General features: G+C 44.1%; 1 protein-coding gene across 4 annotated transcripts; it reads right to left on the bottom strand.

Annotated features, from left to right (window-relative positions):
* Positions 1–1,725: 1,725 nt before the first annotated feature.
* On the bottom strand, positions 1,726–25,018 carry SLC25A29 (solute carrier family 25 member 29). 4 transcript variants are annotated; one of them, XM_075844196.1, is made up of 4 exons: positions 24,784–24,903; positions 14,500–14,543; positions 6,606–6,689; positions 1,726–5,490 (listed from the first exon to the last, which is right to left on the bottom strand). In XM_075844196.1, exons 1-4 carry the CDS (start codon positions 24,809–24,811, stop codon positions 4,747–4,749), a joined length of 900 nt encoding a protein of 299 aa, XP_075700311.1. In that variant the 5' UTR covers positions 24,812–24,903; the 3' UTR covers positions 1,726–4,746. The 4 variants fall into 4 exon arrangements, with proteins under 4 accessions (XP_075700311.1, XP_075700313.1, XP_075700314.1 ...); XM_075844198.1 differs by lacking the exon at positions 14,500–14,543 and having other exon boundaries at positions 24,784–25,018; XM_075844199.1 differs by lacking the exons at positions 14,500–14,543; positions 24,784–24,903 and adding an exon at positions 12,740–12,748.
* Positions 25,019–26,681: the final 1,663 nt, after the last annotated feature.

Genomic DNA, 26,681 nt, shown 5'->3' with positions numbered 1-26,681 from the left:
TTGGTGACGCGTCCCTCTCTTGTCATCCGGCCCCACCTCCCAGGATGACGCGGCAGTCCATGAGACCGCTGCAGCCTGTGATTGGATGCAGCCTGTGCTTGGCCTGTGATTGGCTGCAGCTGTCACTTGGCCTGAATTGTCATCCCGGGAGGTCGGACTGGAGGAAGGAGCCGGGACTTATCGGTAAGTCCGAACTTCTGGTTTTTTTTACACGTATATGTATATGGCGATCGAAAGTCACTGTCCATGGTGCTGAAACAGTTTAAGTCTTTCAGCACCGTGGGCAGTGACTGTCTCCTGACGTCGCGTACCCGAACATTTTTTGCCGGGTTCGGTCAAAACGAGTTCGGCCGAACCCGGTGAAGTTCGGTGCGCTCATCTCTAATTTGACACTCCGTTTGGATGTTTGTAAACAGAAAAGCACGTGGTGCTTTTCTGTTTACATTCATCCTTTTGACAGCTCTTGCGTGATTTTCGCGCATGCAACGCAGTAGCGTCCGTGTGGCATGCGTTGTTTTCACGCACCCATTGACTTCAATGGGTGCGTGTTGCGTGAAAAACGCACGATTATAGAACATGTCGTGAGTTTTACGCAACGCACTCACGCTGCGCAAAATTCACGCATCGTCTAAACTGCCCCATAGAGTAATATAGGTGCGTACGACACGCGTGAAAAGCACGCGCGTATATTACGCTCGTGTAAATGAGGCCTTAGACTGGAGTTTGCTTTGAGATGTTCTTTTCACGTGACTTGCTGCATGTTAGGCCTCATGCACATGACTGTAGCCATGTGCACGGCCGTGATTTTCAGGTGGGGCAGAGCGTCAACCGCAAGCTGCCCGCAAATCGCGGGCTGGGCACATGGCCAAGGCCATTATTTCCTATGAGCTTGGACACGGCCGTAATAAGACATGTCCGTTCTTTCTGCGGGCCCATAGGAATGCATGGGGCCGCAATTCTCCCGTGGATTTTCGGGGGAATTGCGGCCACGAAAGCACGTTCGTGTGCATGGGGCCTTAATGTTTAAATGTAATATAAAGTATAGATCTGTAATATTTGCTTCCCCCTGTGTGCTGTCTATTGATTGGCTCTCATAGTTAACCTGCTGTGCTCCAATGGCTGGTAGAAATACACAGAATTGGTTGTGTGAAAGTCACCTGCTCATACCGGGCCAGAGATCGACCCTCCCTTCACATATTGTCGTCTTGGTTTCCACTCCCATTAGGATGGCGGCCATATAGTATATGCCAACACTAATTATTGAAGTTTAGGTGTTTCATTCTCACCCATAGCAAACGGGGGCGTAAAATCAAGCGCTTCATGAAGTGGGTTTCTATAGTCGCTGCACATACGCCCGAGATCATCATACACGTGTGCGTGCGTATTTTCTCACTATCTGGCAGTCTGAGGGAGGAATCTGGGTTTGGCAGAAGCCAGGAGAATGTTACCTACCGGAATGCATAGTCACTATTTTACCCATTACAGTAGTCAAGGAGGATTGATGGGGGTCCAAGAGGGTGGACGTCTTATCGATCATATAGTGGTATATCCTAGCAATGTGCCAGCACTTACAATACCCATTTAAGCCAGTGGTCTAACCTTTGCTTCTAGAAAAGCCATCCTTATCCTGAAAGCAGCGCTGTAATTTCCCAGGAGCTGGAAAGTAAGAACTGGATTGGAGAGATCTACTGATAATGACACTAATAAAAGCAAGTAGAAAGAAACTTCTGGAAAAGAAAGCTTTTATTTCTCAGATCTACTTCATCATACAATAATCTTATTCCATAGACCGCAATTGTTCTTCCAGACTGAGGAGCCATCACCTCCTGCTGCTCCGGGCCTGAGAAACAGCAAGCAAAATTAAATCTGTATTGCACCCGCCTCATGCACAGGACATTCTCTGTATGTACAGCACTTAAAGGCGGGTTTCTGTACCAACACTGATGGCAGATAACAGCGAGGCAAAAGTGTAAATTCTAGGCTGATCACAATGCATTATATTCCACTGCCTGCAGGGGGGGGGGGGGTACTAAACAGCAATTATAATATAGGGGTGGGGTCTGGTGTGCACCCCATCCTCCTTTTTGTTATATACATTTCTGCTGATTATCACAGCACTTCTTATTAACTGCAGCTTTATTAATAGGGCAGGTCTGGTTACATGCTGGTAGAAACGGAAGTTGCATTTAACACTGATTGATCATAATCTGAGAATCTGCATTAATGTTAACAGCACTCCATGTGGTTAGGTTCAGTATTGCAGGTGTCATTTATTCGTTTTAATGTAAAACATTACTTATACAGGAGATTTCATGGAGATCGACTCCTTTGAATCTATTAGGTGCTCTAGTAAAATTAGACTACAGTGTGTGCTATGTTTTGGTTCATGGGGGGGCGCTATCAGTGGGTGCAGTATTAGATGGGTTAAAGGGGGTTGTCTGGTTTAGAAATACTATTTTTATATGCCCTGTTAGAGACGGGGAACCAAAACAAAGTGGAATTCACTTATAAAGAGCACCTCTTACTCTGGAGGACCTGTCCTGTATTACACAGACAACATATTGATTTGAATCGACACTGTGTAATGCTTCATTTCCCCTGTGGGGGCGCTGCAGGGAAATGAAACCCCTTCTCCAAGCAGAGAGACACTCTGTAATAGACTATTGATAATGCTCTGCCTCATAACTTTGTTCACACGCTAAACAAAACACGGAGCAGTTCAAGGAAAAACAGCGCCTGATTGTCAGCTGTTTTTTGGGGTTTTTTTTCTGAGCAAACTTGCGTTTTTTTACGGCCGTTTTTTCTATAGAGTCAATGAAAAACGGCTCAAGAAGTGACATGCACTTTTTTGCAGGTGTTTAACGCGGCCGTAAAAACACCCCGACGGAACAGAACGCCATTTTTCCCATTGAAATCAATGGGCAGATGTTTGGAGGCATTTTACTTCCGATTTTTCGGCAGCTTACGGCCCGAAAAACGGGCGAAAATAAGCCGTGTGAACATACCATCAAAGTTTCACTTGCAATACCACTCTTAACCACACGGTGTGCTGTAGTGAGTAAACGTGTCTGTCCACAACACAAAATTTCCATCCAGGCACATTGGAGTACAATATTTGCAATGATTTATAATTTCTGTAATGCATAATACAAATGAATTAATTTTTTTATTGTGTTGTAAAATAAATATCAGGTCACACACAAAAAAGTGTAATTATCTAAAGAAACCAATCACGTTCCCGCTTTAATTTTTTTTTCCAGAACAGGTTTGTAAGTAAAACAACCGATCTTATTGGTTGCTAGAGGCGACATTGACACCTTTTGTAAGAATAGTTTTTGCGCACGAGGTCAGCAGCGTGAAATGACAGGTTAATGCCCGCTCCATCTGTACTTGGACACTATATATAATATATAGACTTATCAGGAGATGGTTAATGTAATAGACAGAGAAATATAGTGTTATATTTCTTGATTAAAATACTAACAGTTGTAGTACTACAAGTCACTCTGTAGATGGCGCTATGTTCCAGTATTTTCAATGTGAAGAATTTCATACCAATTTTCTTCCATAACGAAATTCTGCGACAAGACCATCTAACCAACAGAAACGTTTCCTTATTAACACCACATACCAACTTCCCCTCTTACAAGAACAATTATTTAACCCTTTTAGTTGCACACAGTAAAGAACTGTGACCCACCATTAATGCTACAGAACGCACCTTACTGTGAATCAAACTTTCCCCATCCATGTTGTACATAAAATATTAAGGGCATCTCTAGCATTTAAAAAATATACATTTAGTGAGGGTAAAACCAGGGGGGCACATAATTAAAATTGTAACCTAGTGAAATAAAACCTTGTATATAAAAATAAATATTTGACATTAAGAGCTTTTCACTCTCTTAAAGCCGTATTCACATAATCCACATAACATATATCGTGACCTATAGTCCATTCATCCTGTTCTTACTCTGTATGTAACAGAAGCCGCCTGATCCATAGCTATACCTTCTACCAAAAGGTAATAAAGAGGAATGGAACGTCACTAAACAAGTAAAAACCAGCAGATTTAGCAGCAGCCAGGAATCCGCTCGTTATATTACTTGGAGAATTGCAATAGTGCAGGTTATGAGGTGGTACTGCACACTAAAAAAAAAATGCAGGTCTAAAAAAAGAGGCAGCCATCTATAACTTAAAAGGAGAATCCCTTTAAGGGAATCTTCTAGCTCCTTTAAAATAATTCCTGCAAGTGCAACAGGCGCATCTGACCCCAGGAGGGCTGCCTATTCCAGGTAACTAAATGGTTTTGTCTTGCAATGATTATGGGAGCTGCTAAGGAGGGAAACCAACATGCTAGACAATGACGCCATGTGGATCTAGCCCGCTACTATTAGAATACTTCATTTACAGACTGCCACTGCTTGAATACATCCGGTATGAGGACCTAACCAATTATTTTAATTGAATGAGCTGGTAGTTGCCCCTCCTCTAAATAATCACAATCTCTAAAATATATCATTACGGTAGATCCCACAAGATCTCCAGAAGGATGACCCCCACACATCATCGGCAGCCGTGGGGCAACATATCCGAATAAGGCCACATTGTATTGTACAATCGAGATGAACGCCTGTCTAAAATGCCTATAAACCAATTATACATGTCAGTTATGTACATAAAATCTATACAATTCATATAAAAATAATTCTACACTGAGATTGTTCAGATGCTCGGTAACAGGTTTTACATGCTGGTTGGCTGCTGTATGGCCGGGCCCGCGTCACATTCCTTGATGGCATTCTCCGACCTCATGTACATAAGGAACATGGTGACGGTGGCGAACGTGGCGGCATTGACGGGAAAGGCTCTGAGCAATGTGGAGGTCAGACCTCTCGTAAATACTCTCCAGCCTTCCACTTGGTAGCTCTTTCTGACGCAGTCCAGAATGCCGTTGTAGTTGTTGACCCCACCGATGCCGTCGGCTTGCAGTCGTGACTTGATAACATCGATGGGGTAGGTCGATAGCCAAGACACAATACCCGACATTCCTCCGGCAAACAGCAGCTTGGGGATGATGAGACTGTCATTGATCTCACAGCCGAGGTACCTGCTGAGATAGTCGTAGGTCAAGAAGTAAAAGCCGAAGCTTGGGGTCTCCCTGAGGAACGTGGTAACCATACCTCTATTGATCCCTTTCAGTCCTTCTTTGCGGTGAATCTTTACCAAACAGTCCAAGGAATTCTTGTAGTTTTTGGATTTTGATTTGTATTCACCGGTTCCTTGAAGCTGCATCCTGGTCTTTGCCAGTTCCATCGGACAACAGATTACGCACTGGATGGCGCCAGCCGCTGAGCCAGCCAGAAACTGGTTTGACGGAGTGTCGGAGCCGAGGTATCTCAGGGCGTTTCCTTGAACGCCAAACACTAGTGCGTTGATGAAGGTCAACCCCATCATTGGTGATCCGACGCCTTTGTAGAGCCCCCATGCCTGCAATCAAACACAATATCAAATTGTGGATTCCTGGCAACTTTACCTTATTATTTTTGCATTAGTTTGAAGTCTGCAGAAGAAAATTATTGTGAACGATTGGATGGAAAATATTCAACTAAAAAAGGTCCAAACAGAACTGCCCAGGTCAATGTTGACTGATGACCACAGTGCTCCCTCCATGTCACAGGCACGTAGACAGCCAACGCAGCTCTACAGTATTAGGACCCCAACAAACAGCTCCCCCTATCTCCGCTTCCTAGACCCCTGTGAGTGACACCAGTCCATAGGACAACATATAGATCATAAAGGAACACAATTCTTGAAGGCAGCCATTGACATCTATAGCCCCCTTGGCTATATATTGTTAAAGGAACATCCCAGGCAGAACCAATACACTGTCATGCCTAGTGCATGACCTGAGTGGGCGGGACACAACAGAATATCTGTGTCAGGCACCGCCCCCTCAGGCCCTGCACTAGGCGTAACACAGAATAAGTTTTTCCCGGAGTGTTTCTTTAAGGCTATGGGTTCTAATGAAATTCTGCCAAGTTCTAGGTTACATCCAAGGATGTAAACGCCAGACTAGAAGGTCCAGCAAATGAGGGGACGTAGCGCCACTATTAAAGGAGCCTCAGCTGCTGGAAATAGGGAGGAATCTGGATAATGGAGGAGAAAGTTAGTGCATAATATAAAGCCGAGCCCCCGAGAGATTAAGAAAGGAGTAAAGACTATAATAAATCGTAACACTTCTTGAACGTCTTTTGACGCATTCCAAGTATTGTTACGGGTTCCTATTGTGACTTGCCACAACCTGGTATGCAACGAGAGGCGCTAAAGTCCCCTTCTGACCAGTAGTGCCCAATCAGCAGCCCAAGGGTGGTGTGTGCCCTACATGTTCCTGCTACGCAGTCCAGGACCTAATTAGAGGCAGCTACATAGAGTTTGTGTGTATGTGCCCACCACTAGTACCACGCTGGCTGAGCATGAAAAACGGCCGTCCCATGGAGTTAAGGGCCACATCGGAGTCTACCCATTATGTAACAGGTCAGTGGTATTCAAATCAAACTAATGTAAGCTAGGCAGGCAATTCAGAATGGGAACTGAATACTTACCGTTTCCTGTTTGATAATGGACTGGAAGCAATGAATGGTCCCTCGATAAAGGGGTTTGGACACACTCTGAACCTGCAGTCGCACCTATAACAAAAAGGAACAGCGGACATGAAAATGCCCCTTTAAGCAAAATGCATCCTGGGATATCACGGTCACAATACTTTCGTTTTCGGCACATAACCGTACTCTCAATATTATTTTTCCTCATTGACAACGAACACAAGACACAGGTATGAAATGAACCATTTGATGAGCAAGCAACAATTTACAATAGCCAGAATGGAGGTGCAGCAGAACGTGCCATGTTGTAGCTACGTCAGCTGCTTTTTTTTTTTTTGCTGCCTTCCTACAATCCAAAGTACTGCTGACTCCTGTGCCACAATGCAAAACTTATACCTGGGCCCACTGACTAACCAAAGATCTTATGCCCCCGTACAAAATGACGCCATAGCAATTTAGGATTTAAAGCTGCTCAGCCAGGTCTCTATCGGAGGGTAGAATATAATATAAGGGGAGACGCGGAGCTCGGAGATATATAGTATTCTAGGGTTTGATTCAGTATTTCCATGTAAAAAGATGTTTAAATGTTGCCAGGAGATAGAGAAAACCTGTGAGTCCTGATTCCTCCGCCCACTAATAGAGAAAGCCTGTGAGTCCTGATTCCTCCGCCCACCAATAGAGAAAGCCTGTGAGTCCTGATTCCTCCGCCCACCAATAGAGAAAGCTTGTGAGTCCTGATTCCTCCGCCCACCAATAGAGAAAGCCTGTGAGTCCCAATTCCTCCGCCCGTACACATTGATTGACAGCTCTACATGCAATTAAACTCCTATAGGAAAAGTGGTCAATCACGGTGTCTCACAGGCTCTCTGTGTGTGTGGACGGGGAATCAGGTCTCACAGGCTTTTTCTGAGTCCTAGCAGCATTTAAGCAGCTTTTTCCATGGAGATACTGAATCAAACCCTATAAAACGATATATCCCCAAGCTCAGGGTCTCCTCATTTATACGATACTGCCCTCAGATAGGAGACCTGATATATTTAATTAAACATGCCTGCACTCCGCATACTAAACATTCAGGTAGTCACCAATCAGTGAAAGTAGGAGCGGAGCTGGTTACTCTTCTGAGATGCCCTAGATGTCTCCCAGTCCCGAACACTAAGGCTATGTTCACACGCTAAAGCAAAATACGGAGCGGTTTCCAAGGGAAAACAGCCTCTGATTTTCAGAAGTTTTTTTAAGCATCAAACGGTTTGTTTTTTTAGGTATTTTTTGGAGCTGTTTTTGGAGCGGTTTCTCTATTGACACAATGAAAAACGGCTCAAGAAGTGACATGCACTTCTTTTTACGGGGAATTTTTTCAAACGGCCACGTAAAAAAAACGCCCCATCTGAACGAAACGCCGGTTTTCCCATTGAAATAAATGGGCAGATGTTTAGAGGCGTTCAGCCATGAAAAACGTCTGAAAACACAGCGTGTGAACATACCCTTAGGGTGCCCATATATTTAAGAATGCTGTTGGCTGAACAATCATATGGCTGGCAGCTATTCCGCCCGTCCGGAGAATCCCATACACATTAGATAATCGGCTCATCCTACCAAAAATCAGTGACTTCGGCTGACATTTATCTAATGTGTATGGCCACCTTTAGTGTACACTTAATTCATCCTCAAATACGGTGACCAATCTTAAGATGATCTCAGACATAATAATAGTCTTTGAGCCTCAGATCTATGGGACTACGTTTGTTATGACAGATATTAGACTTTTCCTAAATTTTAATGGGTCATGATGATTGTAGTGTTCAGCAATCATATGATAAAATGTATGTGCAGTACGAGTGAAATTTTCAATAAGAACAGTATATTGCCCAGGGTCGCAATGGTGACGTCAGGCCACTAGTTTGATTGGGGACAGTTTTAGAAGAGATTGCTCAAATGTCTGCCACCAACACAAGTCCTGATCCTGTTCTACTAACAGCCGAAGCACAATAATACTGGTAAATGACACAATAATTAAACAAATTACAAAAAATGACCAGACCAAGTGCTATGTCTAAGCTCATAATCGCCATACAACACCTCTACAGCTACGCCAGCCTCGCTCCTTCGGCCAATCAGCTGCTGCATGCGAGAGAGGAGACGCATTAACCGATGGAAATTCCTCAAGGGAACAATAACAAATAGTTGTGTAATATCAAGGTTTCCTCTTTAATCTTTATCAGCCAGTCCCAGCTAAAGAACAATGCTCGGCATCCAGAATGTATCTACAACAGTTAACTTCCTATCACACAAGGGCAGAGATCTACAGGGGACAATACTATGTTTTATTAATTCCCATAAATTGTTAAGTGCAACCCGTGAATCATATCAAGTTATTCTGACCTCTACTTCCTTCAACAACCATGTTTAAAAGTTATTGAGTCATAATTTAGTCACAGAGTCACCCGTCTTTCTATAAAAACACAGCCCCATCTTTCCCCTCACTCTGTGGCTCCTCCTCTTAGGTTTTATACAGAATTTAATGCAGCATGTGAATTGGACTGTTTGTTGCTGACTGAGCCTATTAGAAGCTCATGATTTGTATTGATCACTGGACGCCACACCAGCATTGCTACTGTGTACGGAGTAATGTTATCGGAGCCCCTAGTGATCCATGAGCTTCTTTTGTACGTTTTAGCCTTTATTGGTGTGGGCTGTTAGGGTGCATTAACTTATGTTCTTATATCATAATTGTGGAAGTCGAGACTAAAATATCCTACACCTACTATAGGTAGGCCACTAATGCAATGGATCGGTCAACTAATATTAAAGGGCGTTTCCGACCATATGCATTTTTGGTATATACTGTATGTCGGTTTGGTGGGGGACCGACCACTGGAACCTTCATTGATGCTTAGAACGAAGGTTTTGGTTTATTTCCGAGGCAGTGCCACCCAAGACCCAGCGCTGTGTTTGAATTGCAACACAACCTTATTTGGGGACTCATTTACTGCAATGCCTAGAACAGACACTATTTGGAAAAAAAATAAAAAAATTGTGGAAAAACCCTTTTAATTGTCATCCCTGTTGCCTCAGCCATAACAGTTTTAGGCTTAGGCCATATTCAGATGACCGTAGTATATGTCCGTTATAACAACGGCCATCACACAGACGCATGTATTTCACTGGGCCGTTTACACGGCCGTTGTTTCAATGTGAAGGGTTCATTGAAAAAATGTTAAATGTCCTATTTTCTTCCGTTTTCACGGATCCCTCCATAGACTCAACTCTATGGGGATCTGTGAAAACGGGACCCGCACTGGTGCAACATGGTGGCAGACATGTACAGTATGTATCTATAGGTCATATTATATGTGTGCAGTAGACGGTTGCTGCCCCATGCAGAGCCAGGATATCAGCAGAACATTTTGCAGCCAGACAGTCGCTTAAACATCATAACAAAACGCAAGGACAAGAAGCCAAGGACAGACACGGTTACATTTAGCTGACTGTGTAAATATCATCGCCCCACCAGAAATTCCCATGTCCTGGTGCATTAACGCACCTAGAGTCCTGTGCCAAATTTTCCCATGTTTGCAGTGGCCACAGATGCAACGATCATCGTTAATAATGTCGTTATAAGCCATATACTTATCTCCATGGCAAATGGTCAATTGAATGGTTTCCAGTATCTTATAATCAAACATCATTGCGGGGCCATCCCGATCCAAAAGCCATGTCTATGTCATGTACGTCCTTTATCCCAGGTAGCCACTTACCATTTTCTCCGTTCACCGCCAAGTTAGTAATAGGATTTATCAGAACAAAGTGTCAGTATGGCTAGGAAAGCGCTTAGGCCAAATGGTCGGCCCAGTATAGTCAATGGTGAACTGCAGCCTCTGGAAAAAGCCTAAGGGTATGTTCACACACACTAATTATGGACGTAATTCGGGCGTTTTTGCCCAGAATTACGTCCGAAAAATTAGGCTTGAAAGCATTGGGCTGACGTTTGTCTGTTCACACGAGGTGTATATTTACACGCCGCTGTCAAATGACGGCGCGTAAATAGACGCCCGCGTCAAAGAAGTGACCTGTCACTTCTTGGGGTGTAATTGGAGCCGTTATTCATTGACTCCAATTAAAAGCAGCGCCAATTACGTCCGTAATGGACGCGGCGTTCAAGCGCCTGCACATGCCGTTACGGCTGAAATTCCTGGGATGTTTTCTCCTGAAAACGTCTCCGTAATTTCAGCCGTTACGGACGCTGCCGTGTGAACATACCCTTAGGGTATGTTCACACGCTTAACAAAAAACGTCTGATAAATACGGAGCTGATTTCAGAGAAAACAGCCTCTGATTTTCAGGCGCTTTTGAAGCGGAGAATGAAATTTGGAGCTTCTTTTGAGGCTTCTTTTCAGACAGTTTTTGAGGCGTTTTTCATAGTGTTCAATGGAAAATCAGCTAAAAAAAAAACGCCTCAAGAAGTGACACGCTACTTCTTTTTAAGGAGCGTCTTTTTACGCTCCGCTTTTTGACAGCGAAGCGTAAAATAAAGGCTCATGGGAACAGAACATCATAATTCCCATTGAAAGCTATGGGCAGATGTTTGTAGGCGTATTAGGGACGTTTTTTCAGGCGTAATTCGAGGCGTAAAACGCCTCCATTACGTCTGAAAATAGGTTGTGTGAACCCAGCCTTACAGAGCCAAGCGGAAACAAAGGGGCGCAGTGCTTTCCTAGCAACACCGCCAGATCATTCTAGAAATCGCCGGGAATAACGGCGGTCGGACGCCCCATACACCAATTAGACATTGCAATAGGAGTATCTTCCAAATTCTGAATCGCCATTCGTGGGACATTTTAAGCCCCACTCGATCCGCTCGCAAACCCTCCTAGAATCACCCCCTTTGGGGGCATCCCGTCATAAACCTCACCCTTTCAACGTTTGTGAAAAATGGGAGGTTTGCAATATACCATCAATGTCTGTACTACCAAAACCCCTTTAACCCTTGAATGCAGAATGACGTATCTGTACTTCGGCGGCAGTGAATTGCCGCAAAATTCCATACATGGACATCATTCTGATCGCACGAGCACAGCGGCAGTGCCTGCATGATCGCTGTGGGAGCCCGGCTGTTACGGATTTCTTTAACCCCTCAAAAGCTGTGATCAGCAGCGACCGCAGCACTTAAATGGTTTAACAGAGAAAGGGGGCTCCCTTTGTCACCTATCGGCGGCCCGTGAATGCGGGCCGCTAATTGGTTGTCATGATAGCTAGGGGCCTAAAAAGGCCCCCAGACCTGCCATGGCTGCATGCCTATATATACACACCATATCGCTGCCATCAGAACAACCCGGACAATAAAGTTGACACTTTTTTTCCCCCATCAGCTGAAAGAACGACTGCTTGGTCAATAGGCCTGGTCGTTAAGGGGTTAAAAGGTGGTACTGCCATATCAGTGCCTTTTAACCCAGTTATACTGGAACAAGGGATGTACGGATGCATAACCAGGCAGATTTGTCATTCAGGAGTCTGGGAAAGCTGGGTGGATATTTCCAATGAAGCGGTTATGGTAGTTTTAGTAATCATCCAGGGAATAAAAACAAGAGGGTTCCTCAGGATGTTATATTTGTGGGTGGGATTTTTTTCTTTTCAGGTACAGAGGAGTTGGGAAGGGGAGCGTGAAAGTGAGCGTACACAGAACTTCCTGTTTACTGACATTCTTGACCTAGAGAACACACAAAACATGGCGGTAATAAAGCAAAGTGAGCATGCAGGAAAGCAGGTGATAAGGACCATAAAAGACGTAGTTACACAATGGAAAGCTGCAATAAAACATGAGCAGGGGGATGGCGCTCCATAGTTGGTAGTAGATCGCAGCGTCCAATGAGAAGTCAAGACGTCTTTATTAATTATTCCGACAGTTACGGGAAGATTTATCAAAACTGAAAATTGGAGCAGTTGCCCCTAGCAACCAATCAGATTCCATCTTTCATTTTTCAAAGACACATTTTGAAAATGAAAGCAGCCATTTGATTGGTTGCTAAGGGCAGCTGCTCGGTTTGGAGAAATCTTTCGCTCATTGTGGCAGAAAATACAGGATTTCAAAAAGAATCAGTTGAAGAGAAACGAGAATTCACCTGGGAAATACTTACTGGCGGGAAACGCTCCGCGAAACGGGCTCATCTACAACAAAGTAACACTTTTAAGGCATCCCCTAGCTTGGAGAGCAGAGGAAATTAAAAGCAACAAGGCAACACATGACATAATAAACAAACTTGTACGAGGAAGCAACAGCATTAGGAAAACATGATCGACTTGAACAGCAGCTCCATGGACATGATCAAATCTCAATTCCCTAATATATATACCACCATTATCAGAATCACGTTGCCGGAGCGCTCGGAAACCATTCCAGCCAATAGCATTGATCACGTATCCACTGGCGACCACCACCGATCACTAGAACGCAGCAGTTTCCGAAAATCCCACAGAATTATATGGAGCGGCAGGCAGCACGCAGGCTCGACTGCCCCTGCATATACACTCTTCTTCGCCTCCGTCATGCTGCTAGGGTGCGGTGGACTCAGGTTCCCCATTCGGTGGGGGTCCCAGCAGATTTAACGGATAGGTGATAGATGTTATCATACGCTTTTAATTGTTGTATAATGAAAACTTTGTAATGCACTTTTTTTGCTTCAATTTCTCCTCATTTACAATCTCTGCTTGTTGTCAGTGAATGGGAACATTCTTGTTTACATCAAGGCCTCACGCACACAAACGTGTTTTTGCGACTGCAATTCACCCACAAATCTGAATTGCGGACCCATTCATTTCTATGGGCCCATGCACACGACCGCGGTTTCCACAGTCCGTGCATTGGCCGTGAGCCCAGACCGAAAAAAGATAGGACATGTCATTATACGGGCCACATTTGTGGTCTGGGCTCATTGAAAATCAATGTGTACACGGTCCGTGATTTGCGGGCGGCCCTCGAATGACACTCCGCAGTCGTCCGTGCCGCAATCACAGGCCGTGCACACGGCTACGGTTGTGTGCATGAGGCCGAAGGGAATAAAAAAAAAAAAAAAAAACTGCAGGCCTTATACGTCTCACAATGAGGTTATGATACAATTGTATCCAGTCAATGTGCCCCCAATACTGGTGGGATTGAGGGCACATTGCTGCCTGTATGGTCACATTTAACGAGGGGGATTGCGTAGGTCCTCCTTTCTCGTTCAAGGATTTCTTCTAATAACTCGGAGTGCCCCTTTTAGTATTACTTTGTGTGCCCTTGGATACCTCACAGAGCAGCTGTGTAATTACAGTGGTCACCAGTTAAAAGGGCAGGGTCTGCATTATATAAAAACAGCTGGAATCAAGAAAGATCAATGAACTCGGATAAAGCTGCAGGAGGGCATGGCAAAGAGAATCAAGCAAAATTATATGACGGTGGAGAAGAAGCACTAAAAATTTTCAGTGGCAAATTTAGTATTATTACCCTATTTCAGTGAAGCAAGAGGTGGATAAGCAGCAACAAGACAACCCTGATGCTGCTTATCTCTGGGGGGGGGGGGGGGTCATACAGGAAAACACGTGGTAATGACAGGGATTGTTTGCCAGGCTCTATAAAGATTAGAGTAGCTGTGGACAGCTCTTAAAGGGGAGTTCCATTTCCATATAACCTATACATCCCCACCTACAAGCTCTTCATTATCCCATTTATGGCCATGTTTTAAATGGAAATTTCCCCTTAATATACATCTCACACGTCTAAAGCTAAATAAAAGCAGATTTTCCCTTTAAATGACAAAAGATATTTCCTTACCCGACCCCATAAATGTGCACGACGCAAGTATACTTCATAATGAAATTAAATAAATGATATATATATATATATATATATATAACCCACCTTTACTGTGTCAAATGGGTGTCCAACTAATACACCGGCAGCACCTAATAAAAAAAAATATATAATAGTCAGAAACAGGATATTATTGGCCGCCCGAATTAAAAGGGGTTGTCCATAAGAACCTAGGAAAAGAAACAATGTACCTATAGGTGTAAATTATGAGTCATGTGACGTTCTATCCATTGGTCACATGACCGCATCTTCCAATATCTGTAAGGATGCACATGGATGACGTCAGCAAGGATGGTCTTATAATTCGCACATGGCTGAGGTTGCAGTGGGTGGGGCAAGAACTTTTTATAAACCCTTACGGAGAAGTTGATCCTTCTTCTATATACAGCTGGTGCTTCTAAAGTATACACACCAGGCCCCTATGAGAATTATAAGCTTCATATAGGTAGGAGGTGTTGTTTTTGTGTTCCGGTTGCCATCCACACTCCAGCAGTAGGCCCCTGCACACGATCGTAGCGGTGTATACGGTCCGTGATTGCGGCACGGACGGGTCGAGGAGTGTCATCGAAGATGTGCAGTGATTCTTATGAGCCAAGACCACAATTGCGGACCGTATAATGACATGTCCTATTTTTTTTGCGGACCGTAGAAGCCACGGTCGTGTGTATTGGCCCATAGGAAAGCACCGCTCATTCCACCCTCACAGAAAAAAGTTCACGAGGTTTATCTCTGTGTAGATAACTTTCTTATCTTCTGCCCAAGGTTGACTAAAACTGGATTCTGGGAGTAAAACCGGGATTATGTGCTACACAGAGAATCAAAATCACATGTAAAATGGTGTAAACGGAGCCGAAAACTGCTCATAAACTCTTGTCCTGGCAGCGCTCAGATTAGATGGCCCAGTCGGGCCGGACGTGGACTGGACTAATGTGCTGGAGATTACAAGAGGCCCCCAAGCTTTCCGTCAATTGAACCCATAAACGGAATCCATGAACGGAGTCCCGACGCAGATGTGAACGAAGTCTTACGTGCTCGTTCTATGAGTAGCTTTATTCTGTAGAACAAGAGGAGATAAGTGGCTACCAGATATATTTGATACCGCTTATCTTCATGGATAATAAGCTCAGCCCCAAACCTAAAAATTACAATAATCCATTCAGTACAATCTAGAATTCCCCCCAATGTTAAAGGAGGATCAAACAACCCACATAGATATTATAATGTTGGCGGACATAGTCGATTACTGGCGTCTTCAGGCATGAGGAGACCTCTCAGGACAGGCCTCCGCCCCTTCTTTCTGTTGGATGAAACACATAATCTCCACCTAAGGGACACGTGCAATAGTCATTATAGGTTTGCATGAGCAAACTTGACCGTGTCACCTCCATAGTGGAGGACAATGTGGATATGCAGGAAAGATAAGAGAGCAAAATTTAATCCAATGTAAATCCCAGAGCTACTTTTAAGGATTATAGATAACATAGGTCACTCCCATCGTATATACTCTATAGACAAAAACATCCAGAAAAAAAAAAGTCTGCCAGCTCAGTCAATTGGTGGGCCAGGTGACCACGTGTCCAATGGATGCCCCAAGAGCCCAATTATCAGTTGTAGTTGTAGTTGGCCAACCCCACCAAACATTGACCAGGTCACCCAAGAAACATCAGCCGTAAAAGTTTGCATCTTCATTTTGACTAATGATTGTTTGCCCTTGGCCAGAAAATCCCAATGGGCCCCAAAAAATTTTTGGTGAGGTTTTCAGTTGGGGGGGGGGGGGGGGGTCAACCACAGGAAAGGATGTTTGTGTCAAGACGTCTACTGGGCATTGTCCAAAATGAGTTATCCATGTCAAAAGGCTATGGGTGGCCTTATACCCAAGCCTGGAGACCTACAGACATGGAGCACAATCCCCTACTCTATTGATACAACCAATCAAAACCATAATTTTTTGGATATTGTTGGCACAACCACCTCGGCATCCATTCCTATAGAACGACAGACAAATCAGGGTTGAACCAAGTCCCTTTTATTACCAGATACCATTGTTGTTGACCATTATCTGGGTTATTCATGATCCTTCCAAGAGCACTGGGTGGTAACAAAGCAAATGTTGATTTATAGGATTTCTTATAATGTATTACGCTTCTATAGGCATTATATCAACGTGGTGGATCCTGACATTTTTACCTGCATCTACAGTGTATGGGAACTACCAGAAAGAGAGTCTATGGGAGCTATAGAGAAATACCATGCTGAGGAATAAACTGGGAGCTCTAAGCCTGGAGGACGGGAGTAGCATGACTACTCGAAATACTCCACATACTTCTCATAGCATTTTGCAGTATTCATCAGCAACGTATAATGACGTTATAGCAGTAAAGTATAAATCTGTAGGAGATTTTAAAAAAAAAAAACATTTTATGGCTGGTTACTTTTTATCCCAGTATCCCTTTAAATGTTCCCATAAATATTAATAGAGAATGAAACCTGTTAAGTCAAAACATGAGTGGAAATTGATCCGGCTGAATCGGAGGTGCTATTTTTACACCGTGATATCGTGTAAATGGAAAAAAGTTCCGACTGCCAGACTAGTAGTGTGTCAGTGGCTTTAACTGTTTGTGCACTGGATAATGTTGTTACAGTATAAGAACTGCAGGTGAAGACAATATTATAGAGAAAGAACACTACAACTCCCAACATGACCATAATACAATTCTCTCAATCTGGAACCCCATATCTGGGAATGTCGGGGTCTCTTAAAAAGTAATGGGTAATGAAGCGGTGCCGGAAAACATGGTCCAGCATCCTGCCCCCACCTGTCTACTCCATGCGGATGATGGAGCCCGATAGCAGTCCGGCTAAACTGTCCACTGACCATATAGCAATAAAACGTAAACGCTTTGGGAATGATGCCTCACTAGTCATAGCCAGGGACCTTCCAGGGTCTGCCCCTGTCTACAGGACACTCTAGGACCCTTATCTATTGATAATCGAATGTGTTTATATGTATAGCCACCTCCACCCCTAACAGGTTAATTTTCAACTTGTCCGTTCCTTCGTTTCACTAGGTGATAAGCGGCATCAGTGATTCTGGCTTCCAATTATCTCATTTTTCACCCTGAAGTAACATGCACACAGCCAAAATGAAAGATCATCGTTGGCCAAATGATTGTCCGACCAAAAGTTATTTTACGGCATTGGGACTGAAGTCAAGCAGCAGTGGGAGGTTAGAGGTACACAATGCCTCAAGTGAGACCCCATAGTTTAATGTGAACTCCGACAACTGATATTCTGATAATAACCCCATAGCATACAGAGGTTTATGGGTAATATATGGGTTTTTAGTTCTAATTCATTCTACCTCAATGGAGGTTACCCATCAGCCACCGTGTCTGTAAGTTCGTAGAATGAAATATAATATCAGTGAGCTATGAAATCACATTCTGCCAAAGCGCAATATAGAATACCAAGAAAGTAAAAGGCATGTATAGACATTACACTACAACTTTAAATACCCTCGTAGCTGTATATAAATAGGAACGCGGCATATAGTCCATATGTCATCGGAGATGTAACCCGGAGATGGTGATTGGTCTCTTTGGGGGTGTGAGCGAAACGTTAATCCCAGGGATCGCCTCCACGTTCATCCCAGGGCCCAGCAGAGCGTAAACAAACAGGTTCTGCGAGTCATGAGATCTTTTCTGGAAACAGGCCGACTTTTCTCAATGGCAGAAAGAAGACGAGAGATAATGGAGTGAGCGCCCTGGGGCAATATGGAATCAAAAAACAACAAATCCCTCGGTATGGAAAAGCCCTCAAACCACAATTAGCTAAAGAGCAAATCTTCGAGAGGGAATCTGCTGGAGAATATTAGATCTAGAGCAGACTAGATCGCAACAATAAAAAAAAAAAATTAAAGGGGTTGGCCGCTTAAATCCATTGATTATAATAAATTTACTAATAGGTCTTTATCAGAAGTCCGGTTCCGTTTTTCCACTTGTTCAGACCCCCTTGTTATGACAGCCGTATCTTCCGACAGCCGCACCCGTCCATATTATGGCCGGCAGATGGAGGATTATGTGACCAGACACGTCACTCTGCTTCCTCCTATGCATTTCTTACTATTTTCCATAAGCAGCCATCCCCTTTAAGGCCGCCATAGATTCAAGATCTGCTGACGAGCTGACCAGGCCTCCAATAGTCTCTACTATCGGGACCCTGGTTATTAAAGGGGTTGTCCACTCTTAACAATCCCTTCTTGTTAGAGGGGTTCCCCCGACAATAAGCTGATCACAGGGTTTCATGCTGCTGCAATTGCCTGCAGCACCCCCACAGGTGAAATGAAGCATTGCACAGTTCCAATTGAAATCAATAGGCTGTCCATGTATTTCACAGATGGGCCAGGTCCACCAGAGACGTTCTTCGTAATGGCCCTTCAACGTTGCACTTGTATTTACTTGTCCAATAGCTGAATAGATGTTACTGTTGTAGGATTTAGAAGTAACAACCAAGGTCCTATATCTGTTCTGACCAATGGTAAGCAAGCTTTACAAATAGGAGATGGGGTAATATCAGAATGCCCTGTATACATCTACGTAAATACCTACTTAAGAGTAGACTGCACTTTAATAGCTTTTGAAATGCTACAACAGTTTACAAAAAACTTACTGACTATGCGCCATTGCGTAAAGTGGTGTCCCACTGGAATGCAACTCAATTTAAAGGGGTTATGCGGGGACTAAAAATGATCAGCAGTGTAGTCCCTGCAGTATGTGAGAAACTCGCTAATATACATTTGGTCCCCCGTCACGCAGATTGAGGTTTTCATAGATTTTTATAGCGCGGCCGGGGGACCGGAAGTCTAGTTGCACAGTCTTCTTTGATGACGATGCGACTCTTCGTCATGTCACCGACCCCGCTGTACTCTATGTAATCACTGCTCCTGCTTGTACAGCGGGGCCGGTCACATGACGAAGAGTTACATCGTCATCAAAGAAGACTGTGCAACTAGACTTCCGGTCCCCCGGCCGCGCTATAAAAATCTACAAAAACCTCAGAATCAGCGTGACGGGGGACCGAATGTATATTAGCGAGTGTATCACACACTGCAGGGACTACACAGAATAATTTTTAGTCCCCACATAACCCCTTTAACAGCAACATGGCAGTTCTAGAGGTTTGGATCATGATGCAATTGTTGCTGGAACCATTTTTAAAGCAACAGGTGAAGCCCACCATGGAATTTTGAAGAGTAGGAAGGAGGGGGGGGGGGGGCACAACATTTTGTGTCTCGAATTCCACAACACTCATGCAATAATGTTGCATAGCCTACATATAACCAGTGTGGCATTGTGGTACCCCAATCCAATGGATACCAGAATTTTGTGGTACAAATCACCCACATCACTGTGCTGGTAAGGCTGGATTCACACGAACGTATTTCGGCCGCAAGTCCCAGACCGAACACACTGCAGGGAGTCGGGCTCCTAGCATCATAGTTATGTACGACGCTAGGAGTCCCTGCCTCTCCGTGGAACTACTGTCCCATACTGAAAACATGATTACAGTACGGGACAGCGATTATCAGACGTTTTTGTAGCAACTCGCGTTTTTCGCGGTGTATTTTACGGACGTTATTGGAGTTGTTTTTCAATGGAGTCAATGAAAAACGGCTCCAAAAACTTCCCAAGAAGTGACATGCACTTCTTTTTCGCGGGGGGTCTTTATGCGCCGTATTTTGACAGCGACGCGTAAACTAACACCTCGTGGGAACAGAACACCGTAAAACCCATTGAAAGCAATGGGCAGATGTTTGTAGGCGTATTAGGGGCGTTTTTTCAGGCGTAATTCGAGGTGTAAAATGCCCGAATTACGTCTGAAAACAGTGCGCGTGAACATACCCTTACATTTTATGTGAAGATCACAACAAAACCCCAGAGACCCCAAATAAGGCTGCAACAGACAGACCCATATGGACAATTCCAAGATGATCAAATAGAAGTAAACTAATGGATGGCCATGCCCTGAAGTGCTAATCTGGAGACCAAGACCACATTATATGTAAATGAAAAGTTGTGAATGTGACGGAGCTCTGTCCACCATTTGGGCACACCTCACAGGGCTCACGGGTCAATGTTTACCCAGTACTTTGTCTTTTCAAATAGGAAGTGCTTTGAATAAGTGGACTACAAATCCTTTAAGTCTTGTCTGTGCTCAATAAAAGCCAACAGGGGTTAATTATATAAGATCTTCATTGGCCCTTGAGAGGGTTAGGGGGTAGCGGCCAACAACGTTTTCGAAGTCCACCATAGATCATGTTCAGTTCTGTCAGAGATTCAGGGACTATGAAAACACCAGATCAACTGGTGATCTCCAAATCATGTGCTGTATGGAAAGAATACAGGAGATGTAGATCTGGAACCATCTGTCCACCATGGGCTTAATCTAAAACGGGGATTAGAGAACATGTGACCAAAAGGGAATCTGCCACTACTGACATCTGCTATGTACAGAAACATTGGGGTTCTCCTCATGTCAGAAGAACGACACATCGTAGACTTGTCGAATGTGAAATTTGGATCTTTATGAATTTCGAATATAGAATTATCTTCTTTTCAATTCCTTCCTCCAGATACAAAGCAGTGATGGGGTCATTAGTGGTCATCTACAATGGGAAGTTGAAGCTTAGTATATGACTAGTAGCAGGAAAAGACAGGGTGACATCCCATCAGTGTGGGCTGCTGAGACATCTGCCCGACCTTGGAGAGGTGAGCTCCTTCCTTTTCTCAAAAAACGGATCAAATATAAAAAAAAAGCAAAAAAAAAAACTCCTCCTTTTGCAAGATCTTCTGAGCTTCAGAAACAAAAACTGCCATTCTTCACGTCCGAGGTGCACCCGTGCGGGACTAGAGTCCATGGAGGGGTGCGTGAAGCGCAAAAAAATAGGACATGTGCTTTTTTTTTCCACGGACCCCTCACACATTCTGTCTGAACGGCTCCATTGAAATACATGAGTCCATGTGACAGCCATTGTTCACACGGACGTGATAAATGCTCATCTGAATGAGCCCTTAGGGTCAGGGTTGAGGGTCGAGGTCTTGTTTAATTTGGTATTTTGGACTCCTGTTTTTGAGAAACCCCCCCCCCATCTCCTTCCTGTAGACAAACACTCTCTTGCTACATGGACCTTGTGCGTGCTCTTCTAGTTCCTCTGGGATTCCTCCAACAAATGAGAAAAAAAAATTGGCTTCTCGTTAAACGGACCCAAACTTGGATGTATCAATGGTGGTGATATTTGATTTGCAAACTTGTGCAGGTTCCTAACCACCCAGCTTGCGTTTGCCTGCTACAAGAATGAATGCAGACACTGTTACCAGATCTTGTCCATTACGTAGTTGTGGTCTACAGAAATATAGGACTAATTAAAGGGTGAAAAAAAAGAAGTCAATGTCTACAAGCAGAAAGCTACCAAAAGCCTTGCTTACTGTTCATAGGAGGAGGGTTTGAAACAATTCTGCCATTAAGTTAATGTCCATAGGGACATCTTAGGTTTAGACTGGTGCATATACACTGCAAAGACGCAAGTAGACCAGATCCCCATGACATCAATATTGTAATCCATAACTCCTGGAGAAATGGCCAAAATAGAAGAATTCTCTAATAAATGATAATTTACTTTTAAATTTAATCTCATATTGTACACAGAGATGATAACACACAAACCTAAAGGCCATAGAGTCCTCATTTAGTCACACAGTCACCCATGTTTCATAGCCCCTGCTCTCCTTCCCAATAGGTTTGATCTGTTCACTCAGACAGATCTCTGGTGAGGGTTTAGCAAATCTTGGTAGACACTGGATTGTTGGTGGATTATACCAAAATCTACCAGATCAATGCATATTGGAATCTATGTATAGGGAGGCTGAGGATGGCGAGACATTTTACCATCTCGCTAGGCCCACTGAGGGTTTCTGACAAGGTCTGGCAGATCTCATTAACTTTGGATGACCCATGAAACCACCCTTCCTTCTATAAGAAAATTTACATTTTATGGCAAGGAAAACCTCTCTTACTATGATCTTCTGATTGCCAGACTAAGGTCTTCCAAAGCAGGAGGTGTAACTTGAAGCTCTTGGCACCCCAATTCAAAATTTGGAACGGTCCCTCCACCTACCATGTGCCATTTATAATACTGATGTGTAAGAGAGGTCTTTGGGCCACCCTCAGGAACCAGACACCACTGTAACCCCTGGACACCCCTAAAGCTACGCTCCAATTCTTGATTTTGACTCCTTGACCAGGCCAGAGAATATTGCCATGTATGGTCAATATTACAAGTTTCCGTTCATGTACGATGGCCATTTTAGGAGATAAACCAATATTTTTAAGCATGCCATCACCATACTAATCCTACATGACCTATAATTGCCATGTACAATATAATTGACGGTTGCAACTCTGCCCTCCAGGTATCTTCTCAACAAAATTCCACTACTTTTGCGTTAAACAGAATTGATTATTATTATTCTCTATCCCAAGCTGAAAATTTTTATTTAAAGGGATCAGTAATAAAAACAGTAGAGCATTGCATTGGCATCTGCCTATAATAACCGGTTTTGTTGCTGTCTGTTTTTCGTCACTTCCTCAAAATGCGGTATAATGTGCGGACGTTTTGCATGACTCAGATCAATTCACAATTAAAGTGTCTATTGCTAAACTCTTCACACCCAAGCCATCTTTATGCGTCAAGATTTAATAGAATATTGATTCTAAAAAGTGATTATATACAAGTGTCCCAGGTCAGGGCGTTAGTCCAGGATCACACACGCAGTTTTTGGCTCCGTTTTTCCAGCCAAACACAACAGTGAACACAAAAGAAAGGAGATGCATCAGTCTTTTCTTTATACATTTCCTTCCTTTTGGATCCACTTCTGGCTTTGGCTCAAAAAACGGCACAAAAAAACGGCATCAAAACTGCGTGTGTGATTCTGGTCTTACAAAGACACTTAGAATAAGACCCAAGATACGGAGGAATATGTAAAACCGTGGTGATTTTCATGCAGATCCCACTAAGCGGGGCCCATCTGATAGCATCAGCAAGAGCACATTCATATGCAACTGCAATGGAACCAGCCCCCAGGAGATGGGAGGCCATAAATCTGCTGCAATCCTCCTCCTAATCTCAGAGTCCAAATCCTCCAGTCCTCTCTATAAGAAATATCCTTCTCTGATGTCACATCCTCGCTGCTGGTGCAAAGTTCTCTGCCCCATTGTGTGAAAAGAAAGCAGCGAGCCCAGGCAGCCAACGTGCCCATTGTTCACATGTAAAAAGGCATTTCACTAATGCACATTGCATCATATTACAGAAGTGAGACCTATGGGTGATTCATACCAACAGTGCCAATAATCCTATGACACCCACATAATATATGTATATAAAATGGAAGCTTCTTATCTTATCCTGTGAATCTTTTCCCAGATATAAGGACATCCACCCAGCCCCATACAATAAGGAACAATCCAGGAGCGGGTAATATGTGCCCATGAAGTGTATACCCCTGTCTCCATTCGCTGAATACACAGACTGTATATTTAAGGGCACACACAGAGTTAACTATAATGAGGGCACTATTACATAGCACATATGCCTGTGTAGGTAGCTGGCATAGATTCTACCCTATGTATTAATGCCATGGTTTGGCTCTTGTATCCTCAGACCTGCAGATTATTTTAGCTGGAGACCAAAATATAATGGAGGTGAGCCCCCTGCAATATATTTTGATACAATTTTGCCAGATATTTTGATGACATCCTCTGCATTCTGTATACATTGAATATATGGATCAATATTTACAGTCAGTAAAGGATACAATGTAACAACAATATGATACATCTGACTAAGGAACGATATCTGGATGGGGCAGATTCCGGATGGATGGATGGTATTGACTTTTTAAATAAGAGGAAGGTTACATCTGCAAACTCCCATCCATGGCATAAAGGTGTTTACATGAGGCCAGCCATAAACCTACCGATAATCCGGCTAATATGACCGATTATTAACATATGGGTAGTCTCTGTCTTCATACAACCCCTCTCATCGCTCAGATCGATTATTATCGGACAGTTTCATATCGATTTTACCCATGCAAATATTCAATCATACAGATTTTGCGACAATAATATCAACTTTCCATGCAAGTTATAAAATCAGCATTACAAGAATGCAAAAACTGTGACAACCCCATCTGATCTGCTGGGTGCCCCTTTAAGTCTATGGCATATTGAGGGCATCAAGTTAGATAGCAATGATTGACCAGATGCAAATCTTACCTCCTGCGCATCCAGCCAGGAAATCCATCGCCAATCCTCCCAGAATGGATGCCAATAAAACAGTGTCCTCCTCAGTGCCAGCTGCTCCACAATGCCAGCTCCAGGTGCTCTTACGGGGGTGGTGAGGGCAAGGAACCTCTGCTCCAAGGAGGGGGGGGGGGGTGAGGTCAAGGCTCCTATAAGGGTTTTGGTAAGACCAGGACTCCTAAAGGGGGTGGCAGTGAGTCTCGGGTACCAGCAGCGGGCAGATCAGGTGGTTTGCTGCACTGATGCCTCTATAGTAACGATTATAGTAATCCGCCTCCTGCGCCCCCTCCCCGATAGTCGCACCGCTCTGCGCCAGCTTCACTCTAGTCCTTTCTATTGCTGACGCCGCCCAACAAGGTGCAAATGTCCTTATTTAGGAGCCGCGTCCTGTCCAATCAGCGCTGGAGGAAGGGACAACACCCCCAGCCCCCCCTCCGGCTCCTTGCCACGCCCACCTGAGGAGGGGGAGGAGGGGGAGGAGGAGGCAGAGTTGCAGCATCCTCCACATGATGACATGAAAGAGACGCTGCCGGGGGGAGAGGAGTGCGTGTCCTGCATGTGTAATGTGGAGCGCTACACACACCGGGGGCAGGAGAGGAGGAGGAGCCTGCAACATAACAAATCTCTGCCTGTCCTCTTGTGTTTGTTCTTGGGTATAGCAGCCATGGAAGGGTTAATTGTGTTGGTGGGATGTCCGCCAGTCTTCAGAACCCCAATTCATGCCCTCAAATGAAATCTTCAGCATGCCCCTTGTTTCACAGCCACAAATACACCTGCAACGGTACGTCACCCACAGATGTCCCCATAACAGTGTCATCCATAGATATCCCCATAACAGTGTCATCCACATATGTCCCCATAACAGTGTCATCCACAGATGTTCCCATAACAGTGTCATCCACAGATGTCCCCATAACAGAGTCATCCACAGAAGTCCCCATAACAGTGTCATCCACAGAAGTCCCCATAACAGTGTCATCCACAGATGTCCCCATAACAGTGTTATCCACGGATATCCCCATAACAGTGTCACCCACAGATGTCCCCATAACAGTGTCATGCACACAATTGTAGCTTCCAACTTTGTGACATCAGTTTGGGGTTTCAGCATGACTTTGCCCCTGTGGACACAGCGAGCTCCATAAACACATGGCGGGTTTGTTGTGGAGGAACTCGGGTTGCTGCACAGAGCCCGGACCTCGACCTCATCCAACACCTTTGAGATTAATGGAAATGCAGATTTTGAACCAGACCTTCTCCCCCAACATCAGGACCTGACCTCTGAAATGGGCACAAATTCCCACAGACACCCCAAAATCGTGTGTAAATCCTTCCAGGAAGAGTGGAGGCCGCAATAGATGCAAAAGGAGCCCAACTCCATATGGGTGTCCATCGAGCTCATATAGGTGTGATGGTCAGGTGTCCACATACTTTTGGCCATATATATATATACACCATAAAATTCATTTTCTCTGCCATACAATAGTGTAAATCTGAACTGTGAGATAATCTTTTATTTTGCACGACCTGAAACAGAAGACAAAACGGAATTGAATGTGAGCTATTGTTCGCTGTTATCAGCCGTTTCAGTCTGGGTGTAATGTAACGTGTTTACTTTTGTCTATTAATAAATTTGGTATAAAGCCGATGATTGGATTTTCTTTGCAGGCGATTATTTGGGCTGGAGATTACAGGGACGTGAGGTCAATGGACGTAGATTAGAAGAGGCAGCGGATGGACCTGTGCGCCAGAGATGGTCAGTGCTGGGTATGTACAACCGAGGGGAGGGAAGGGGTGGGTAACACGAGCACCTATAGATGTGAAGGTGAAGCTCAAGGGGGTTGGGAATTCATGTCACAAGAGCCCACAGT

The sequence above is a fragment of the Rhinoderma darwinii genome, chromosome 12 (genome assembly GCF_050947455.1).
Source record: "Rhinoderma darwinii isolate aRhiDar2 chromosome 12, aRhiDar2.hap1, whole genome shotgun sequence".
Taxonomy (NCBI): Eukaryota; Metazoa; Chordata; class Amphibia; order Anura; family Rhinodermatidae; genus Rhinoderma; species Rhinoderma darwinii.
This window is presented reverse-complemented; position numbering and strand designations above follow the sequence as displayed.